The sequence below is a fragment of the Ctenopharyngodon idella genome, chromosome 5 (genome assembly GCF_019924925.1).
Source record: "Ctenopharyngodon idella isolate HZGC_01 chromosome 5, HZGC01, whole genome shotgun sequence".
Classification (NCBI taxonomy): Eukaryota; Metazoa; Chordata; class Actinopteri; order Cypriniformes; family Xenocyprididae; genus Ctenopharyngodon; species Ctenopharyngodon idella.
Genome location: NC_067224.1, coordinates 25,116,182 through 25,134,669, shown reverse-complemented (window position 1 = coordinate 25,134,669; position 18,488 = coordinate 25,116,182). Strand labels below are relative to the sequence as shown.

At 37.3% G+C, this 18,488-nt stretch overlaps 1 protein-coding gene and 1 long non-coding RNA gene across 2 annotated transcripts; one reads left to right on the top strand and one right to left on the bottom strand.

The window, feature by feature from the left end:
• Positions 1–781: 781 nt before the first annotated feature.
• Positions 782–2,571, top strand: LOC127513532 (uncharacterized). Its single transcript, XR_007930424.1, has 2 exons — positions 782–1,209; positions 1,623–2,571. It is a non-coding gene; the product is annotated as an uncharacterized LOC127513532 (long non-coding RNA).
• A 1,973-nt stretch (positions 2,572–4,544) lies between these two features.
• On the bottom strand, positions 4,545–16,534 carry fdx1b (ferredoxin 1b). The gene is made up of 4 exons (XM_051895394.1): positions 15,858–16,534; positions 9,283–9,410; positions 8,523–8,652; positions 4,545–4,821 (listed from the first exon to the last, which is right to left on the bottom strand). The coding sequence occupies exons 1-4, from the start codon at positions 15,989–15,991 to the stop codon at positions 4,707–4,709; spliced, it is 507 nt and encodes a 168-aa protein (XP_051751354.1). The 5' UTR covers positions 15,992–16,534; the 3' UTR covers positions 4,545–4,706.
• Between the last annotated feature and the right edge of the window lie 1,954 nt (positions 16,535–18,488).

Below are 18,488 nucleotides of genomic sequence, written 5' to 3'. Positions count from 1 at the left end.
TTGCAAGTGGACTCTAAAAAGAGCTCAACTGCTGGCAGCACAACAGAAATGAACTTCAAACTTCACTCCCAAACTCACACAAGGGCTGCTACATTACAGCTCAAATTTAGCTTTTCCTTTTTTTTACCCACTGCAGTCCACATATTGATTAAAAAAAATTTGTTAGAATGAATTGGAGTTTTTAAATTATTTTTCCATTAGTGAGGAGAATGAGTAGGAGGAAAAGCATGTTTATGTCAAGAAGAGAACTGCTGGGTTGTGTTTGTGTTGTTAAGTCTAACTGAATCCAAAGACCTTCAACCGTTTTTGAAGAGTCCAGGACTAATGCCACTAGAAGCTGTCAGACCAGGCTCTCCACACTCCACAGGAGCATCAGCATATCACATCATAGTGTTCTGCAGGCACTTTTAGATTTTAATGGCACCTGTTTATTCACCTGACCAGAATTCCTGGAGTGATCTCTAACATGCATTAGTTAGCACTTTACTCTCAAGACAGCGAGTATGTGCTTGTGCTTTCCTCACTAAATGTGTATGTGCTGGTATCATAAGATGCATATACAATGCTCACATTAACATTAATAAAAGACGCACACACTCTCTGAATGTATCTCAAGCATAGGCATTTTTGGCAGCTTGGAGTCCAAATTGAGTCCTATATCCATTCTGTTAGCAAATCTGAGGATTGTGCAAAAGTCTTTAAAAATACAGTCCAATGCACTGTGTTAATATGAAGGATTTTCTGTATTGATTTTTCATAGATGTTTTACCCATATTTTTACTTTACGCATTGCTTTGTGTTGTGTTTAAGGGTAGAAGGAAATAAAGTAAATGTAAAAGGTAGTAGTAATACAACACAATGCAACACACACAGGGCTACAGTTTGTGGAGTAATATGGCGGGAGAGTTTGTGGCTGGTATTGCAAACTCAGAACTTTTTTTTAACATTTCACAACTACTTTAACACAAACAGTTTTGTCTCTTAACCTCCAGATATTTCCTGCTCTATAGCCTGCGTGTTATCTTCCCCCTTTTACTTCCTCCTCATGCTGGTAGCTTATTAGTGATCACACACATTCTGTCCGCTTCACACAAACACTCATCGGCGCATGATACATACATGCTCCGGAGAGCACACCGGAGAGCACGGATGCAGCACTGGGCCAACGCGAGGAGCCATGCAGATCCAACCACTGCAGAAGCGAGAAAGGTTTGAACATCTTCTCATCCAGACTAGAAAGATAAAACGATAAAGTAGAATTAAAAATGGTAGAGAAGTAAAGGGAAACAAAGACGCACAATGGGGGAAGAAAAAACTTTATTAAATAATCCAAAATTGTAACTTTTTTTTTAAACTTTCATAGGATTTGGTTCTTTTTTAACATCCTTTTTGAATAATTTCACTTATAATTATACCTGATATTTTGAACCGGATGCCGTTCTCCACTCAAGGACTCTCTTTTGTGTTGATTCTGAAAAACCTTTCTAAGAAATCAAGAACCACTGATTATTTAGTTTGTTCGAATACATCCAACGTACGGGCGGAGGAAGAGGGAGGAGTGAGAGAGACAGATCTTCCTGTTTTAAACATGCTTTAATATAGTTTTTTTCTCATCTCTCCAGGTCTGTCCACACATCTACCTGTCTCTCTGATCTAGACTCTTCTCTTAGAGTATTTGACAGACTGTGGTTGACACTCGATTTAAGGGGGTGTCAGTTTGTCAAATACCCCAAGAGAGGAGGCACGAGTCTCCAGAGTTCTGCGTTTGATCCTGTAACCCTCACATGTTCAACCATGTTTGCAGTACATGTGTAAATTTAGCTACTTATGCTAAATATGCAAAATGTCTATGGAAAAAATAAATAAGCAGGACCACAAGAAGAGTTTTCCACATGACAATTTATTCATTTATAATGTGCATTTTTGTTCATTAGCTCTATATTGCTGCAATCTTTCTGGGTGGGTGAACGGGTAGACTGGATACATAGATGGAAAAACAAACGCCAGAAAAGTACCATTAATGTAGTGCTGTCTGTATCAGGGATCATTATGTTATAATAAAGTACTCTTACACTCTCAACATGATTCAGATAACCGGTGTTCAGCGTTCTGAGGACACTGACAGCTGCTGGTGACAGTTGAAAATTGTTAGTATGTGCTGTAATGCGAATAGGAGTATCTGTATTTCCGTGAATTCTGTGAAATGTTTTGTTTACCTTTAGTAATTCAATTCTGTGTACAGCGGTTGTTTAGGAACAAGAAACAATAATTACTCATTTTAGACATGTAATTTTATCAGGTTCGTGAGAAAAATACATTTGCTTTTCCAGAAAGAAACACTGGTGCTTGCAAGGCTGCATAAGAATGGTTTGTTTAATGCTTGTTTTCTGTCATTATGAATTGAACTGAGAAGGCCAACTTTCAATTTAAATCTGGAAACTGAATTTATTTTGAATTAAAGTAGCAAATAAAAATTAGAATTTAATTGTTTAATTATTTTTGATTTAAGTACAATTTACAAAGTGTAAAGGAAAGTTTGTATGTAATAAATAAAAATTTTTTTAGCATTAACTGTGCTACAGTGTTGAATTTCTTTAACTCGTAATTCAGTAAATTCCACTTCCTGTCATTCCAATTCAGCTTCCTGTGGGGTGTGGCTAATTCAATTCAAATTGTAAGTCATGAATTGAAAGGGAGCCAATTCTTCTGTTCTGAATTTTGCTCAACCTAGGCGATTTTTAAAAAAAAATGTCAAACTTGGGCAATGAGACTCCGGCCATTCATTTCTAAAAAAAGTAAAAGGTTATGCAAAACCAAAATATATAGTAACCTAAGATTGAAAATCAAGTTTTTAATGTTGTTCATATGTCTATCTGGTGTTTTTAACATGCTTTAAAACCATGTGCAAATTCATAAGTCAACACCACTTCTGAGTATTTTGTCTTTAAAACTGTCTGTAAACTGTAAAAGACAGTCTCAAACCCGCAGTTTGACATCGCTAGTGTTTTTGACATCACAAACTACCTTGTAACCAATCACGTCAACGTGCCGGTGGGGTTTAGCATATCATTAACTGACCACGCAAGGGAGTCTCAAAAGAAGATTATCCAGGTATATTTTTCTGTTGATATGTAAAATCGTTTAGATTTATCAATATAGCAGGTGTATGATGTATATAGCAATGTTTTGATAGACTGTTCAAAACGTTTCTAAGGATGCTGATTGTTAGAAGGCAACTGTCTGACTCGTGAATGCGAACATGGTTTGTGTAACATTAGCAACACATTATTAGCAGCTGTTTGATAATGTAGTTAAGCAAAACGCTAATCATAGTAATTACTGTTATGTGTCCGACATTATAAAAAAACAATACCACTGTGAAGCCTTTACCTCAGTAAGTTGACCGTGTGGATCTCGTCTGAGCTCGTATGAGTGAGTGGAGGCGGGGCTAATTATCATATTTGTATATCCGTGTATATTAAATGAGGCAAGGATGTAGAGTTACATTCAAGCTATTTTAAGGCATTAAGGTTTTTTTTCACAGGGAAAAATGTTTAAATATGTAATTTTGGTGATCAAAGATGAGTTTTAAGGGATAAAATAAATGACTACAAGGGGATTTTATGGGGACAATATAAATGGAGTCTGTATGCCAAGCAATTTGAGCTGAATTAACTGCAGAAATGTGTAGTGGTGGAGAAAAGGTATGCAAGGAAAAACAGAATGTGTGAGAAATTTGCAGTGCACTGATGCCCCTCACATTCACTGCATTGAAAAACTTCCCCAAGCAAAGCAGCTGTAAAGTCAGTTGTTTTCTTACCATCAGAGACATGTAGTGCTCCTAGAGCAGTCTAAGGTTAAGTATGGGTCAGGTGATTCTTGAGTTCACCACCTGGATGTAGGACCTTTGGCTTACTAGCCCAAAGCTTTGAGCAGTACTGATCTAATGATTTTATGCAATGAAGAAAAATGAGGAAACAGTATTTACTTCCAGTGTGCAGTTTTTTCCAGTGACTCACACATTCACACTGATCCAGGTATGGTTTTAAACTTCCATAAATGCAGGTGAGTTTAAGCCACTGAATGTCTGCTCTGCTCAACATGCCTTGTGTGCCTGTGTCATAGGCATTGCCCAAACCCCGATTTTCATAAAAATCTTCACAATCCCTTTAAAAAAACAGCAACATTGGCTGCAGTAAGATATCTGATATAATTTCACTCTGAATCTTCCCCATACTAGTCATTTGAAAAAATACATATATAATTACATTAAGTCCTTCCCTCTCTGGACAACAAAAGGCGACAATGTTCGGGCACAGGGCGCTGTCAAGGACACAGTCATCTCATACAAGCGTTCTCCATTCAGTGAAAAAAAATGATAAAAAAAACACAGTAAATCTACTGATGAACATATGCAAATATTGTAATACATTTTAAAATGTTATTTCCAGCAAGCTTTAAAATCACAACATCACTTTAGGCAAAAAATATTTATCCTATTCATTCTTATGTCAAGATTAATTTGTGTGATATACAGACGTATACTGGTTGGTCACTTTCATTTTATTATTTCGTGGAAGTGTAAAGTACCATGTTCATATGCCAATAAAACAGAACAATACAAAATCAGTTTTAGAAAGAAAAACTAGATCTTAGTATATATTAAGTGTTAAGTTAACATGGTCATTTACGTGAGTGCTTGTGTATCATTTGGTGCTCACTGCCTCTTGTTTTCCTCGTTGATCACTGATCTCTTGTGGAACATGAACAGTCATTCCATCCATCCAACGCTCCACAGTCACCTGACAGCCCAAACGAGATCTGAGCCAAAGACAGAACAGCGGCAAAAATCATTAGCATAGTGAACGGACAAAGAAAGTTCATTTTTACAGTATAATTTTTGTGTAAGTAAAAGTTTGCCATATCACTCTGATTAAAACTAAATTATGAATAAAAGTGATCTTAAATGATAAAAGTAACATTTTAGATATAATACATTTTAGATATTGATAATGTGCAAAATAGCGTCAAACTGTACCCAGAAAAAAAAGATTATTGTTATTATTATTCACACACACATTTTCATTTTAAAAAAGCATAATCAAAAGATTCATCAAAAAAAAAGCAACATATGAAAACTGTCCTTATTGTGAATACCAGAGACCCCTTTAAGTAATTTAGACAGTTACATTTTGGAAGGTAGTAGCTATGTTATTCATTTGTGTTTTTAGAGACCGTTTATGATTCTGCATAACATTGTTACATCAAAAGTGTATTCAGAATAAGGCTTTGTTCAAGCATTTGCTTCACTGTCTGTGCAAAAATAAGTTGTCATTTTCTCTTAATGTTGTGAATATTGTTGATCAAACACATATGTAGGATGTACAATACTATATGGGTTTGTAATACTGTGCATATTACAGACTTTAAAATGATGACGACAGGAAACTATGAGTGAATGAGATGAAATGTCATTGAGAGATGACAGAAGTGTTTATATATACAGAAATATCCAGAGTGCGAGCGGTCCTGCTTCTCATTATGAATCAGAGGATCAGGTCTGCGTGATAAGAGAGCTGCCAGCAGATAATTTCCCCAGCAAATCGTGAAAAACACTACCTGCATCCCAATGTGCATACTATCCACCCTAAACAGTAGCTATTGAATATTACTAATGTCACATAGCGTACTATTTAGGATGGATAGTATGCACACTGAAACGCAGGCACTGTCTTTACAGCACATGGAGTGCGATAATGCACAGCCGCGCCAAACAGACACGGAGAATATAACCAATTTAACTGCCATCACTTCAAATTAGTTCTTAAATTTATTCTCACCAATAAATCACCAAGACATTTTCATGCCATTTAATTCGTAAAAAGACTTTGATTCCCGAACTGGTTCTTAGACTCGGCTATCTATCACTGTAACCAGAAAATCTTTTACCCGGCGTGGGTCATTCCGGAAGTCAAAAACCCGGAAGTGTGAAAAAGGCTAATTGGCGGCTCCTGCGTCAGTATCACACGCATGCGTCGTGCTACTCACGTGACCAGAGCCAGCCAATACTGAGACGCCTTTCGTAAACAGCTCCGCAAAGAAAAGTCTAGCAGTATGACAGTGGACAGATGAATTTGTTGAATAAAGTCATTATTTTTGTTTTGTTTTTGCGTACAAAAAGTATTCTCGTCGCTTCAAAATATTAAGGTTGAATCACTGTTGTCACGTCGATGGTTTTAACAATGTCTTTAGTACCTTTTTCGGGTCCTCAAAAGGTGCAATGCTGCCTATGTGTGGATCAGATACCCTCGGATTTCATCAAAAATATCTTCATTCGCGTTCTGAAGACAAATGAAGGTCTTACAGGTTTGGGACGACATGAAGGTGAGTACTTAATGACAGAAATTTCATTTTTGGGTGAACTAAACCTTTAGAGCATTTCAGTGGGTTTAAACTGATCGCAGATTTAGTTCACAAACAACTGACAGTTGTGACCTAAATACGATTTATTCAGCATTAGTTACTTACTTTTCGCGCGCACTCAAAGGATCCCCAGCCCTTGGCTAATTTTCAATCAGACTTGTAAATCCATTTCACAGGAGACTCGCAATGAGCGGATCATTGACTCAGTGAGTTGTTGGCTCGAGAACTGCAATCGATCAGTCCGGTTCGCGAATGAATTGTTTGATGTGATTTGCAAACCAATTTAACAATCGGACACCACTTTTGCATCTCTGATCATGTGACGATTTTTTCATTTTAAAATAATGAGTAACGATATGTTTTATGAAATGTAGTGGAGTAAAAAGTACGACCTTATGCTTTGGAATGTAGTGAAGTAAAAGTTGCTCAAAATAAAAATACTCAAGTAAAGTACAAATACTTGAAAAATGTACTTAAGTAGCCTACAGTAACAAAATAAAAATACTTTGTTACTGTCCACCACTGAGTATATTTGGCCTATACTCAATCTTTTGATCGAGAGCTACTTAAAAGTATAGTTAAGTATTCTAAGTATACTAGCATGTAGTTGTGTTTAATCTTTTGATTAAGTTGCCTTTAAAATGCTTTTTTACATAGTTGTTTGAATATATTGATTTATAAATAAAACTATGTTCATAATTGTAACGCCACGCCAGCAGAGGGAGCCATCCCTTGAATACTGACTGAGATCTGATCCCTCTGCTGCTTCTACCTTGACTTCCTGTTTGGCTATTTAGCCAGAGAAGCTACATCCATGCTTTGCGAAGTATTGCCAGTTACGCTGTCTTACCGAGTGTTTTTCTTGTTTGCTGACCACGTGTATGATTCTGCCTGTTTATCTTTGATTGTCTGGATTACCTCTTTCTGATTAGGCTGCCTGATATCTGTGTTTGGACCTATTGCCTGCCTGCCACTCTGCCTTTGGATTATCCCTTGTTTATGTTCACTGATTGGACTGATATCTGTGTTTGGACCTATTGCCTGCCTGCAACTCTGCCTTTGGATTATCCCTTGTGCTATTACGCATCTTTTGAAAGAGTACAGAATCTCTGGATCAAAACACAGGACAAGAAGAAGCTGAAACAAGTGAGAGAAGATTGCTCACGCAAATGTAAAATAACACCTAACTGCCTAACGTTACTTATTGAAATGTCGACCCAGGACGAGCTATAGGACTGTGAAGCTTTGGGGTGTTGATGGACTCAATCTACTTCATCCATGTTTTGATCATCGTTCTGAATCCCATCCGGACGTAGTCTTTGACAAAAACGCAATTTTCTCAGCTTTTTGTTTAAAATGATGCCTTTTTAAATGAAACTTACTCACATTCAAGTGTTTTTAAAAACAACAATGCTTTAAGCTAGAATAAAATGTTTTTAAATTGGAAAGAGTTCAATTACAGTTGAAGTTACTTTCACATACTAAAAAAAAAAGTACTACTAGTATTAAAATAGTAAACTACTAGTATAGTTATAAGTTCACTTGTAGTACAGATGCAGTACAAATGAGAAACGTAGTTGTGAACTAGTTGTGCACTTAAAGTTTACTACTGTTCCACTTATAGTACACTTAATCATACTTTCTATATACTAAATTGGGCCAATTTAGTCCCAAGCAGTACTGAAACAGTACACTTACAAATTTACTACTAGTACATTGATACTAGTATACTTACTACATAAAGTATACTTAAAAATATACCTGAACATTACTTAAGTATACTTCATAAAATAAACTTGAAGTATACTTCTTTTTCATAAGGGATACTGGTGCTCAGTTAGCTCAAGCAGATCAATCCTTATAATATAATTGGATAATATGAATCAACCAAATTCTTTCTACATTTACAAAAACCTTGTTGGTGCATTGTTAATATCTTGCAGTGCTCTTTTCTTGTCAAACCTTTTCTTTATTGTCTAAGATGCATTGATGTGATTAGCACTGGCTGAATCCTCTTCTATTATTCGGACTCACTTAAAGCGCTTAAAGCGTTACTGACTCAATCAGACACTCTGACACTTTAGATCCAGGTGTCTTACGTCTTGGTGAGTCCGTAAGCCAAATCCAGCATGTCAATCTCTTCGTCCACCATTGGCTCCAGTTTGTCATACACACTCTCCTCAAATATCAGGTGACAGGTGGAACAGGCCAGAGTGCCCTCGCATGCTCCTAACACACACACACACACACACACACATGGTTTTAGTAATTTTTTATAGGAATGCTAAGAAATGTCATTCAAAGCATCTAAATAAATGGGGCCTTTATTATAGTTCTGTAAACATAATTTCTGAAGAGTCCCATTTATATATTTTCACATTTGCATCAGGTCGTGTTTATGGAATACTGTAGTATTTATTAAAAATTATTTATCCATATACATCTTTTTTTTTTAATTCATGTGCCCTAGTAATCTTGAATCAAAAACTAACATCAACATTTCCTCCCCCTTGCAACAAAATTGTGCAACATTAATTAATGGTATACAGGTGCAGGGTTTGATATTCTCCATGTTTTTCGGTTGTATGCGTCAGCAAGGAAAAGCACCTTGCTCTTGCCTGCTGCAAAAAAAATGCAACGAAGTGAGGTCTGAAGAATCAGTGTGAAAATTGGAAAAAATAGCCTATGACACTAGAGCGAGAGATAATCATACTGGAATTGGACTGAAAAATCCACATAGATCTCTACCTGCAGGATTTTGCTGGCGGGACTGGGATAAGACAGATGGGAATTATAATGATCACATGGAGCCAAAAAATAACAAAAAAAAAAAAAAAAAAAAAAAAAAGGTTTTATTACCAAAGCCACTGATGTCAAGATTCTTCTTGATGACAACGTCTAGAAGAGTCTCTCCCTCTGTGACAAACACGCTGCTCTTCACCCCCGACTGATTTACAAAGTGCACCAGCATTTTAGAGCCAGAGGAACTGAGAACAAGCACACAAATGCACACAAATTCATTTAATTGAATTGATCCTCTTGGTAAAGAGCCTTCATAGTAAGTGATAATAGAATTGGCAACAATGGATTGGGTTGATGAGTCAGGTTGTGTAGTAGGCATATTTTTTTGATTGTGAATTTTAAAGAGGGTGAATCTGCAGTGTTTTGCACTAATTTAACTCGATTATCACTGTGTCTTTGTCATTCATGTACAAGGGAGGGAACTTATTAGGCATTAATGAATTATAATTATATTTTTGGCCTTTAAATGGCTTTATTGGATAGGACAGAGATTAGAGAGAAAAACACAGGGTGGAGAGAGAGGAACGGGATCAGCAAAGAGGCGCAGTTGCAGTATATGTCGGAACACTGCTCACAAAGCTATCAGCTCAGACACAAAAAAAACTCTACTTTAAAGAGACATTTGTCAGAGAACATCAAAGTAAACATGACAGTAAGCATGATCTTCTGTTTTTTTTTTTGTTTTACAGTCTTTAAACAGTGCATTTGGATAGCAATGCCCAGAAAAACAGACTACAGTTGAAAGTTTTGTGTTTTTGGATTTGTTACAAGTAGAAAACTGAACAACACAAGAAAAATGACACTGACTAGAGCATTTTTCCTTGTCATCGCGTTTACATGAGCAGTCATAATTGAGCTACAGTGGCTTTTTGCGTAATTGAGCTACATTCTTCATTTGTCGTCCAAGTATTCAAGCCAATATGCCTAACTGAATATTTAAGTCATTAAATACACGTCACCTCAGGCGCACAATGTCAAGGCTGATTAATGTGCTTACATGCTGGACCATGCAGAGCTACAAATAACATTACCTAAATCTTTTAGTCCAACTCTGCAAAAATCTGACTGGCACAATTTCAGTCTCTGTAAAGAGTTTATCCATGTGACTATTCCTATCCAGACTTTTCATCGATGACTCATGCACTATACACAGGAGACTCACAAATGAACACATTCACTGTCATCCATCCATGAACGGCACATTGTTACACCCCTGTAGTTTGACAGCTGTGTACCTTTTTTGCTTTGGGTCATACTTTCTTGATCACACTCGTGAGTTTTGTTTTGGATTTATACACTGCTGCTAATTGACATGGGCTGGGCTAATTAGTGGAGGTTGTTGCAAGTTACTGGGGCCTTTAAAAATACTTTACAATTTTTGTCATATATAAAAATATGTATGAGGAAAAAGGGTGTATATTATGGGAAAGCAGTGGTCTGAGTAATTCAACTTTTACCCAAAGTTGAATATTCTTCAAATCGAGGCGACCGGAAAAAACGCAGAGCGCTCAGCGCTTGAGCGTGAAAAAGATGCTCAGCGCCTCGTTATGCTCCTGCCGTTTACAAAACGTGGTGCTCCCACTGAAACCAATTGGAAAAGTACGCTAGCCGCTGGAAAAAAAACACTTTGGTAGACACACGGCCTAAGGGGCGTATCCACTCATATCGTGCTTGTGAATTTGGGGGTGAAGCTATCAAGATGGGGTGTGATCCTTTGCGGCGTGTTTGTTTTGGTCATTTCAAATATCAACAGCATTTCTCAGAAATCGCTTACTGCACCGTTAACATTCTAAATATTCCAAGGGCATCTGCGATGCATCAACGATGCTCTCAAATCGCGTCTTTGATCATACACACTACACAATTGTCATTCACGTGAACGAGCACCAATTTGCCTCCGATTTCGGGCATTTGTCGGTGACTAAAATCATGCAGTGTGTACCCGGCGTATAGGTATGAATGTCTTGAAGGACAATTTGAAATTTAAGTGTGCTCTTAAAATGGAAAACTCTTTAAGACAAGGATTGAAAAGAGCTAAAGGTGCTGATCTCCTCTGGTCATAGCCCTCTGCCACGCACTGGCCCACTAGAATACAAAACGTAAAAATAATCCCAAAAGAACTAAGCAAAAAAAATTCTTCCCAATTTTTTCTTCATCACCTTCACACATCAGCTCACAACCAACACATTTTCGCAATAATCACTCCCTCAGTTTTCTTACACACAACATTTTATTTAGCCCATTGACAACTCGAATCCTCTTCCCTGTCAAACCTGTAAATTTAGTGGTTTTAAAAGCTCCTCAGTAACTTGGTTAACCTATTAATGGGGTATTATGCTGCCTTTAAAGGATTAGTCCACTTTTAAATAAACTTTTCCTTATAATTTACTCACCCCCATGTCATCCAAGATGTTCATGTCTTTCTTTCTTCAGTCGAAAAGAAATGAAGGTTTTTGACGAAAACATTCCAAGATTATTCTCCTTATAGTGGACTTCAATGGCCTCCAAACGGTTGAAGGTCAAAATTACAGTTTCACTGCAGCTTCAAAGGGCTTTAAACGATACCAGACGAGGAATAAGGGTCTTATCTAGCGAAACGATCGGTCATTTTCGAAAAACATGTAAATGTATATGCTTTATATAAACAAATGTTCGCCTTCTAAGTGCTTCCGCCAAAACCGCATTTCCGTATTCTCCAAAAAGTTTACGCTGTATGTCCTACGCCTTCCCTATTCTACTTACGGAACGAACGCAGCGTCAGTTACATTTTTTCCGTAAGTTGAATAGGGTAGGCGTAGGACATACAGCGTAAACTTTTTTGACATCTTAGATGACATGGGAGTGAGTAAATTATCAGCAAAAGTTTATTTAAAAGTGAACTAATCCTTTAAGTGTACCTGGGAAACTCGTCCCTTCAAAGCTGCGTCCCAATTCAACGTTACTCAGTACAAACGTTACTGTCGCTTATCAACTGCAGTTGTCACAGTTGCTAGGCAACAAGAACAATCCTCCGTAGGCTAGACCGTCCTATTTAACATTGCTCAGTCTGGCCTTCACAGCCTTCGAAGGATGCAGCCTCTGAATTGGGACGCAACTCAAGTAAGGCAGAGTTCTTCAACCCCGCTCCACCTGAAGCAGTTAATCAAGCTCTTCGGGATCACTTGAAATACAAAGGCAGGAGTGCTGAAGCAGGTTTGAAATAAACTTTGCAGGACAGAGGGTCCCCAGGAGCAGGGTTGAAGACCTCTGAAGTAAGGCATTCGTTATTATGACATATTCAGCCTAATCAAAGCAAAAATAATTGTGAACAACAAACCCAATTGACCGTTCGCAAAGACCCGCCCCCTTTAGTTACTGTTGATATGTCCGACAAGCCATGCCAATCTCTCACCACACATCATGTTCTCACGCAGTGAAAAATACATCGCGGAGCAAAGAGGACACTGACAACGCGTCGACAGACAAGACAGAGCAGGTTACTTTTGATATGGAACAAATTCTCAAATTTCAATTTTTTTCATTTTTAAAGAAATTTAAACAATAAATACCGTTTTGTGGCTCTTTAATGTGTCGTGACAGATCGCTGCAGCTCCTCAGTTCAAGCGGCTCATGAACCGATCATCTCTTCCTACTAGTTCATTTATAGCATCAAATAAACATGAATGAACATCATACGAAATGTTGTTTCAGTCGCGGAAAGACATCAGTACACACCATTTTTCAAGTTCAAGTCCACCGACGTTAATCTGTTAACTCCACTGACTGCTTTGTCGGACAAAATCAAAAATGGCGGATTCGGCGTTATGATTGGTTAGATCGCCTGTCAATCAAACTCCTGGCGAAGAGTCAATTAACTACATATGAATGATGAAAATGATTCATTTATATCACTTATTTATCTATCAGCTGCTGTGTACATCACACCTTTAAAATGATTAAAAAACTGCATGTAAAATTTAAATAATTTGCTAAATCATTCATTTTAATTCAGTATAGACATTTCGGTCACTAATCTCTGTAGATTATAGATATGATATCTAACAGATATATACGATATCATCTATATTATAGATCATCCTTTTCATGATGTTTAAAATCGACACAACCCCTTTCATCATCAAATTACGATATTTCCGACTCGAATTGAAGGACACATATATCCAAACAAACCTTAGAAGAGGGTAAAACAGAGTATTGCCCACAACATAAAAACTACAAAAATACTAAGCAGTGATATATCATGCCAGTTCACATTGTTTTGACATTTTACATACATTATTATAAAGGGACTCAAAATAAAGAGCACACATCAAGTAAAATTGCATAAACACAGCAGTATTCAGTGGAATGACAACTGTATTCTATGAGCAAAAGCCAGTGAGATCTAGTGTAGGTGAGTCCAAAAGAGGCTTTGTTAAAATATAGCTGGAAATGACGTACCAGTAATTGTAACATTTCTTTGCCAATAAATTGCAGGTGACAGAATTTCTACACTTCGATAAGCATGATCCTTCAAGTGGAAATACAGAATATATAGGCGACCAGAAATAGTGCTGATAATGGCAAGCCTGACATGTAGCACTTGATGATCAAGACCATGCCTTTTAAACTGAACTCTAATAGTTACTGGTGGCCTGCAAGGATCTGAGCCAAAGAAATAAGTAGGAAAGAATTTCCAGGTTTCTGGAGGCCTGGCTTTAAGAGGACCAGGACCTTAATGAGAAGCTGGGCAGACTCGCCCTGATGAGTTTCATTACTGATTTCACAGATTTTTTTCCTTGACAGTTACTTTTGGCTTCTTGATTGTAATATTTGAAGCAATTTCTGTAAAGCACTATACAAATAAATGTGAATTGATTTGAATGATGTCAAATTTAATTTTCATAATTGATGTTTTCTTTTTGGAAAGACTTTTTTTGGAAGACTTTCTTCAGGTATACAACATAGTTTTCAAGTGATGTCACACCCTTATAGGAACTCCCACCTGAAGAGCAAAACAAGGCTTTTCTCCACTGCCCGCCAGTCATTTTTACCAGGTTTGTACTAAGTACTAATGTAGTAAGACAGTGATATTAAAAGATCAAATCCAATATACCCTTAATTGATGATGCATACTAAGTACAAGCAAGCTGATGAATCCAGAATATAAATGCAATACAGTTTCTTGTTAAGTGTTTTTCCATAGAAAACCACTATGAAGAAAATGCTTAGCACATTGTTTCATATTCTGGGCTAATCTGCTCATCTGTATAGTATACATCATGAATAAGGTGTACACTGAATTTAATCTTTTAATATTGCTGTTTTAGAACATTAAGGCCGTGTTTTTCAAGTTAGGCATTTTAGAATGTCCCGTTGATTAAAATACTGCAGAAGCTGCTGTATATGGATCACAAGTGCCCAAAACTTGCCTTTTGTCCAGATTTAATTATTTATTTATTTCATATGGTTTTTCTTTTTGAGATGGAAAATTGATAGGTCTGTAATGCAGTTCTATGGATGTTTTGCCCTCCAGGTCTCCATGCCAGTCATGTGACTGAAATCTATGAATACAGCCTATTGAATGGAGAGTACTTCTGTCCCACATATCTCATTTTTATATGTATACAAACTAATATTGTATGTACCCTGATGAAAGCCCAAGGGGGTCAGCATGATGAGATCACATGATCAGCCGAATAATAATTACTTTGGTAGAGGACAGGTTCGTTCAAGAAATAAAATGGTACTTGTATTTTTGTGTGATGCTGAGGGACTGCTATAGTCCAATATGCACAAGATGACATCCAGCACAATGTTAACAACACATTACTGAGTGTGATTTTAAAAATACTTTTGGAGCTCAAGAGGTTTTTCCTGGGAGGAAGAAGTCAGTCTTACTGAACTTGAGCTGAAAGCGATTAGTAGTCATCCAGTCTGATACGTCAAGGCATGCAGAGATCTTTTCTCGGATTACAGATGCAGAGGCAGATGGGGGAATGAGTTTGTGTCATGAGCGCATAAGTGATAAGAAACGCCATTTGACTGGAGGCCGTTCCAAGCAATCTGGTGTAGGTGGACAAGAAAAGCACTTCTGATCCTTGTGGTACCCCGGTGGGTTGATAAGAGTAGGCATTTTTATTTATTTAAGATCTTAATGAAAAGAAAATATACTAAAGTGGAAATGACATTCACCACACAATGCTGAAGAAACCAAGCATAAAATGGTTCTACTGTATATTGAAGGTATAAAAGCTAAGGTCATGATCTAAAGTCATGCATAAAAACCAAACAAATAATGAGTGTGATGAATAATCCTTCAAAGAAATGCTATGGGCAAAACATTCCCAAAGCCAATGAAATAATGAGCTGATTATAATATTATAACTAATTATAATGTTAGTTGGCTGAAGATTACAAAGGGCGAGAGAAGATTCTATCAGAAATCCAAAGTGCTCATTTTCATTTTCAATCTGACAAATAACCATAATATATATCCCCACCCCACAGATCAGATTTAACTTATAGAAAAAGCGCATGTTTGTGAGCACGAAATTATTAGGTCTTATAATCAGAATAATTAGAATACACATTTCTTGTACAGAACACAAAGCATTATGTGAAACAACAAGCAAAGTACAATTAATCCTTACCCGCTTTGTTGGGATTGACTGCACAGTTTGGGAACTGTGTGAAGAAATCTCAGATGGGGTTTTGTGGATCCTGGGTGACTCACAAGAGCCAAGCTGGAGCGGGCCAAGACCTGCACACATGTACGAGAGGCCATGCTGTTCTGCTGTGCAAGCGCGTGTGCAAGTGGGTCTATGAATGAGGAGGCTCTGCATCTAGTTTTGGGATGTTCTTTGTTTCAAGGACAAACCTGCAAGCTCAATGGAGAAGGCCAACCTTGAGGTGGGCAAGGTTAAACACACAGAGAAAAGAAGAGAGAGAAGCCTTGGTCTTAAAGATCATAAAAAGCTAAAGAAAATAAACCCAATTGGCAGGAGCAAGTACAATACACGCACAAATTTTGTAGATCTTTGTTGCTTAATTTAACATTCAGTTTTTGCCTTGCCATTGAATGTGTTTCTCTTCCTGTGTGACTGACAGAACAAGCACGTCTCCTGCAATGTTGGGTCAGGGTGCAGACTCAGAAGTTAATCTAAAGATCAAATGAGATCATAAGATTCAGATCAGATCAAAATAAGGATCAGATCAGAGCTCAGACTAAAGGCCCTGATATACTCTCGGCAAATTGTTTTTCATCCTTTTTGTATACCAAACATTTCAATGCAACCAACGCTGGGTTTTCCTATCTGACCTTGATGGACTAAGTAAAGAAAAAAAATCAGAAAAGATTTCCATGTCAAAGAAAATATGTAATCGTCATGGATCAATGGAAGTTTGAATGTGTTTGAATGTGCTTTTTACAACTTTATCCTGGAGGCATTTTGAAAGCACTTTCCCAACCATGGTGAATTCTTGGCAGTACCATGCACTACTAACAGTGGAATCTTCAAGAAACAGCTGGCTTTATTCTGAAGTAACCAAAACCACTACAATTGATGTCAGGTGGGGCAGTTAGCCTGGTGTTTGATCTGTAATTTGATTAGTGGCACCTGAGCAAGTTTATTGTATACTGTAAGGGGTTAATCACTTTAACAAACTAGGTTTTTCACTAATTAATTTTCAATAATCCTCCAGATTGTTTTAAAATGTTATTTTCACTTTGATGATAAGGGTTATTATGTATACATACAGCTCAAAAAAAAGGGTGTAATGTGACAAAAGGTAAGGATTTTCAGAGGGTATGATGACTTTGTATAGGCACTGTATTATATCAGCCACCTATCACACAGCATTGGCCATTTAAAGGGGTCCTTGATTATGATTTCACTTTTTTAACTTTAGTTTGCGTGTAATGTTGCTGTTTGAGCATAATATTTTCTTTTGCAGAAATCGCTTTTTATTTACTACAACAAATGGCTGGGGGCTACAACAAGCTTCTTCCTGGGTTGGTGACATCATAAACCCTGCCCCCGGGAATACGTAACAAAGGGGGTGAGGCCATGTTGGGCTGCTTTAGAGAAGAGGAAAAGTTGTTAGAATGCTGTTGCCATGCCATCATTTTATGACAGACTGCCTCATAAACGAGTGTCAATTCAACACTGGATTTGCACAAAAGATTAACATGACGGCACATGCTAGTCGATAAGTTGAATCAACTCCACAGCAACTACATAAATTTATCCACTAACCATTCAGAAACATCCAGTTGGATTCTAAAATTTGTAACTTCTTCCTGAGTCTCTCCATCAGTGTCTGACTCCGGTTTGAAAAATGTAAGGCTGAACACTGTGACGGACAATCATCATTTTGGCTGCGTGAGATTCTCCAGCTTTGTTGTTGTTGAGCAATCAAAGCGTGAGCTGTTAAAGCCTCGCCCTCTTCCGGAAAGGGGGCCAGGAGCAGCAGCTCATTTGCATTTAAAGGGACACACACAAAAATGCCGTGTTTTTGCTCACACCCAAATGGGGGCAAATTTGACAAGCTATAATAAATGATCTGTGGGGTTTTTTGAGCTGAAACTTCACAGACACATTCTGGGGACACCAGATACTTACATTACATCTTGTGAAAAGGGGCATAATAGGTCCCATTTAAAAACCTATACTGGTTGATCACTACTAATTTCAAATTCAATTCAAACCAAAAGACAAACCTGGCCTTAACCCAATGATTGATCAATTGACAGACCTATATAACACAGGAAGAGTAGAAAAATCCCCACCACTAATTCACAGACAACACAAAATGTGTATGTGTTCCTAGCCTTGGTGTTATTAACAATCTTTTTGGCTAGTCACTCTGACAAGTGATATTTCTAAGGATATTGATGTTTTTTTCCCAGAACCGCAGGTCACTTGAGCCTTAGGTCAGCTCAGATCATCAGCCTCCATCTTACCCTTAAGAAGTGAGATCCCAAAATTGTTCTGTGTCATATCTGCACATTTACAATTATCTGCGCATTCTGTTTGTTATTCCTGGCAAAATGTGTTAATTCATTTTAATTAATTAATTAATTTTAAAAATTGAAGTGGAATTTATGGGTGTCCTTTTAATTGAACTGTCAAAATGTTTTCCCCAGTCACAGCTATATCTAGAATTTGATGTGAAATATGAAACTGAAAAAAAATGTATTAAATATTATAAATCCCTTATATTTCATGCTTTTCAAAGCAAAAACCTTGACACAGAGAGAAAGAGAGATGGGGGGCTAGAAA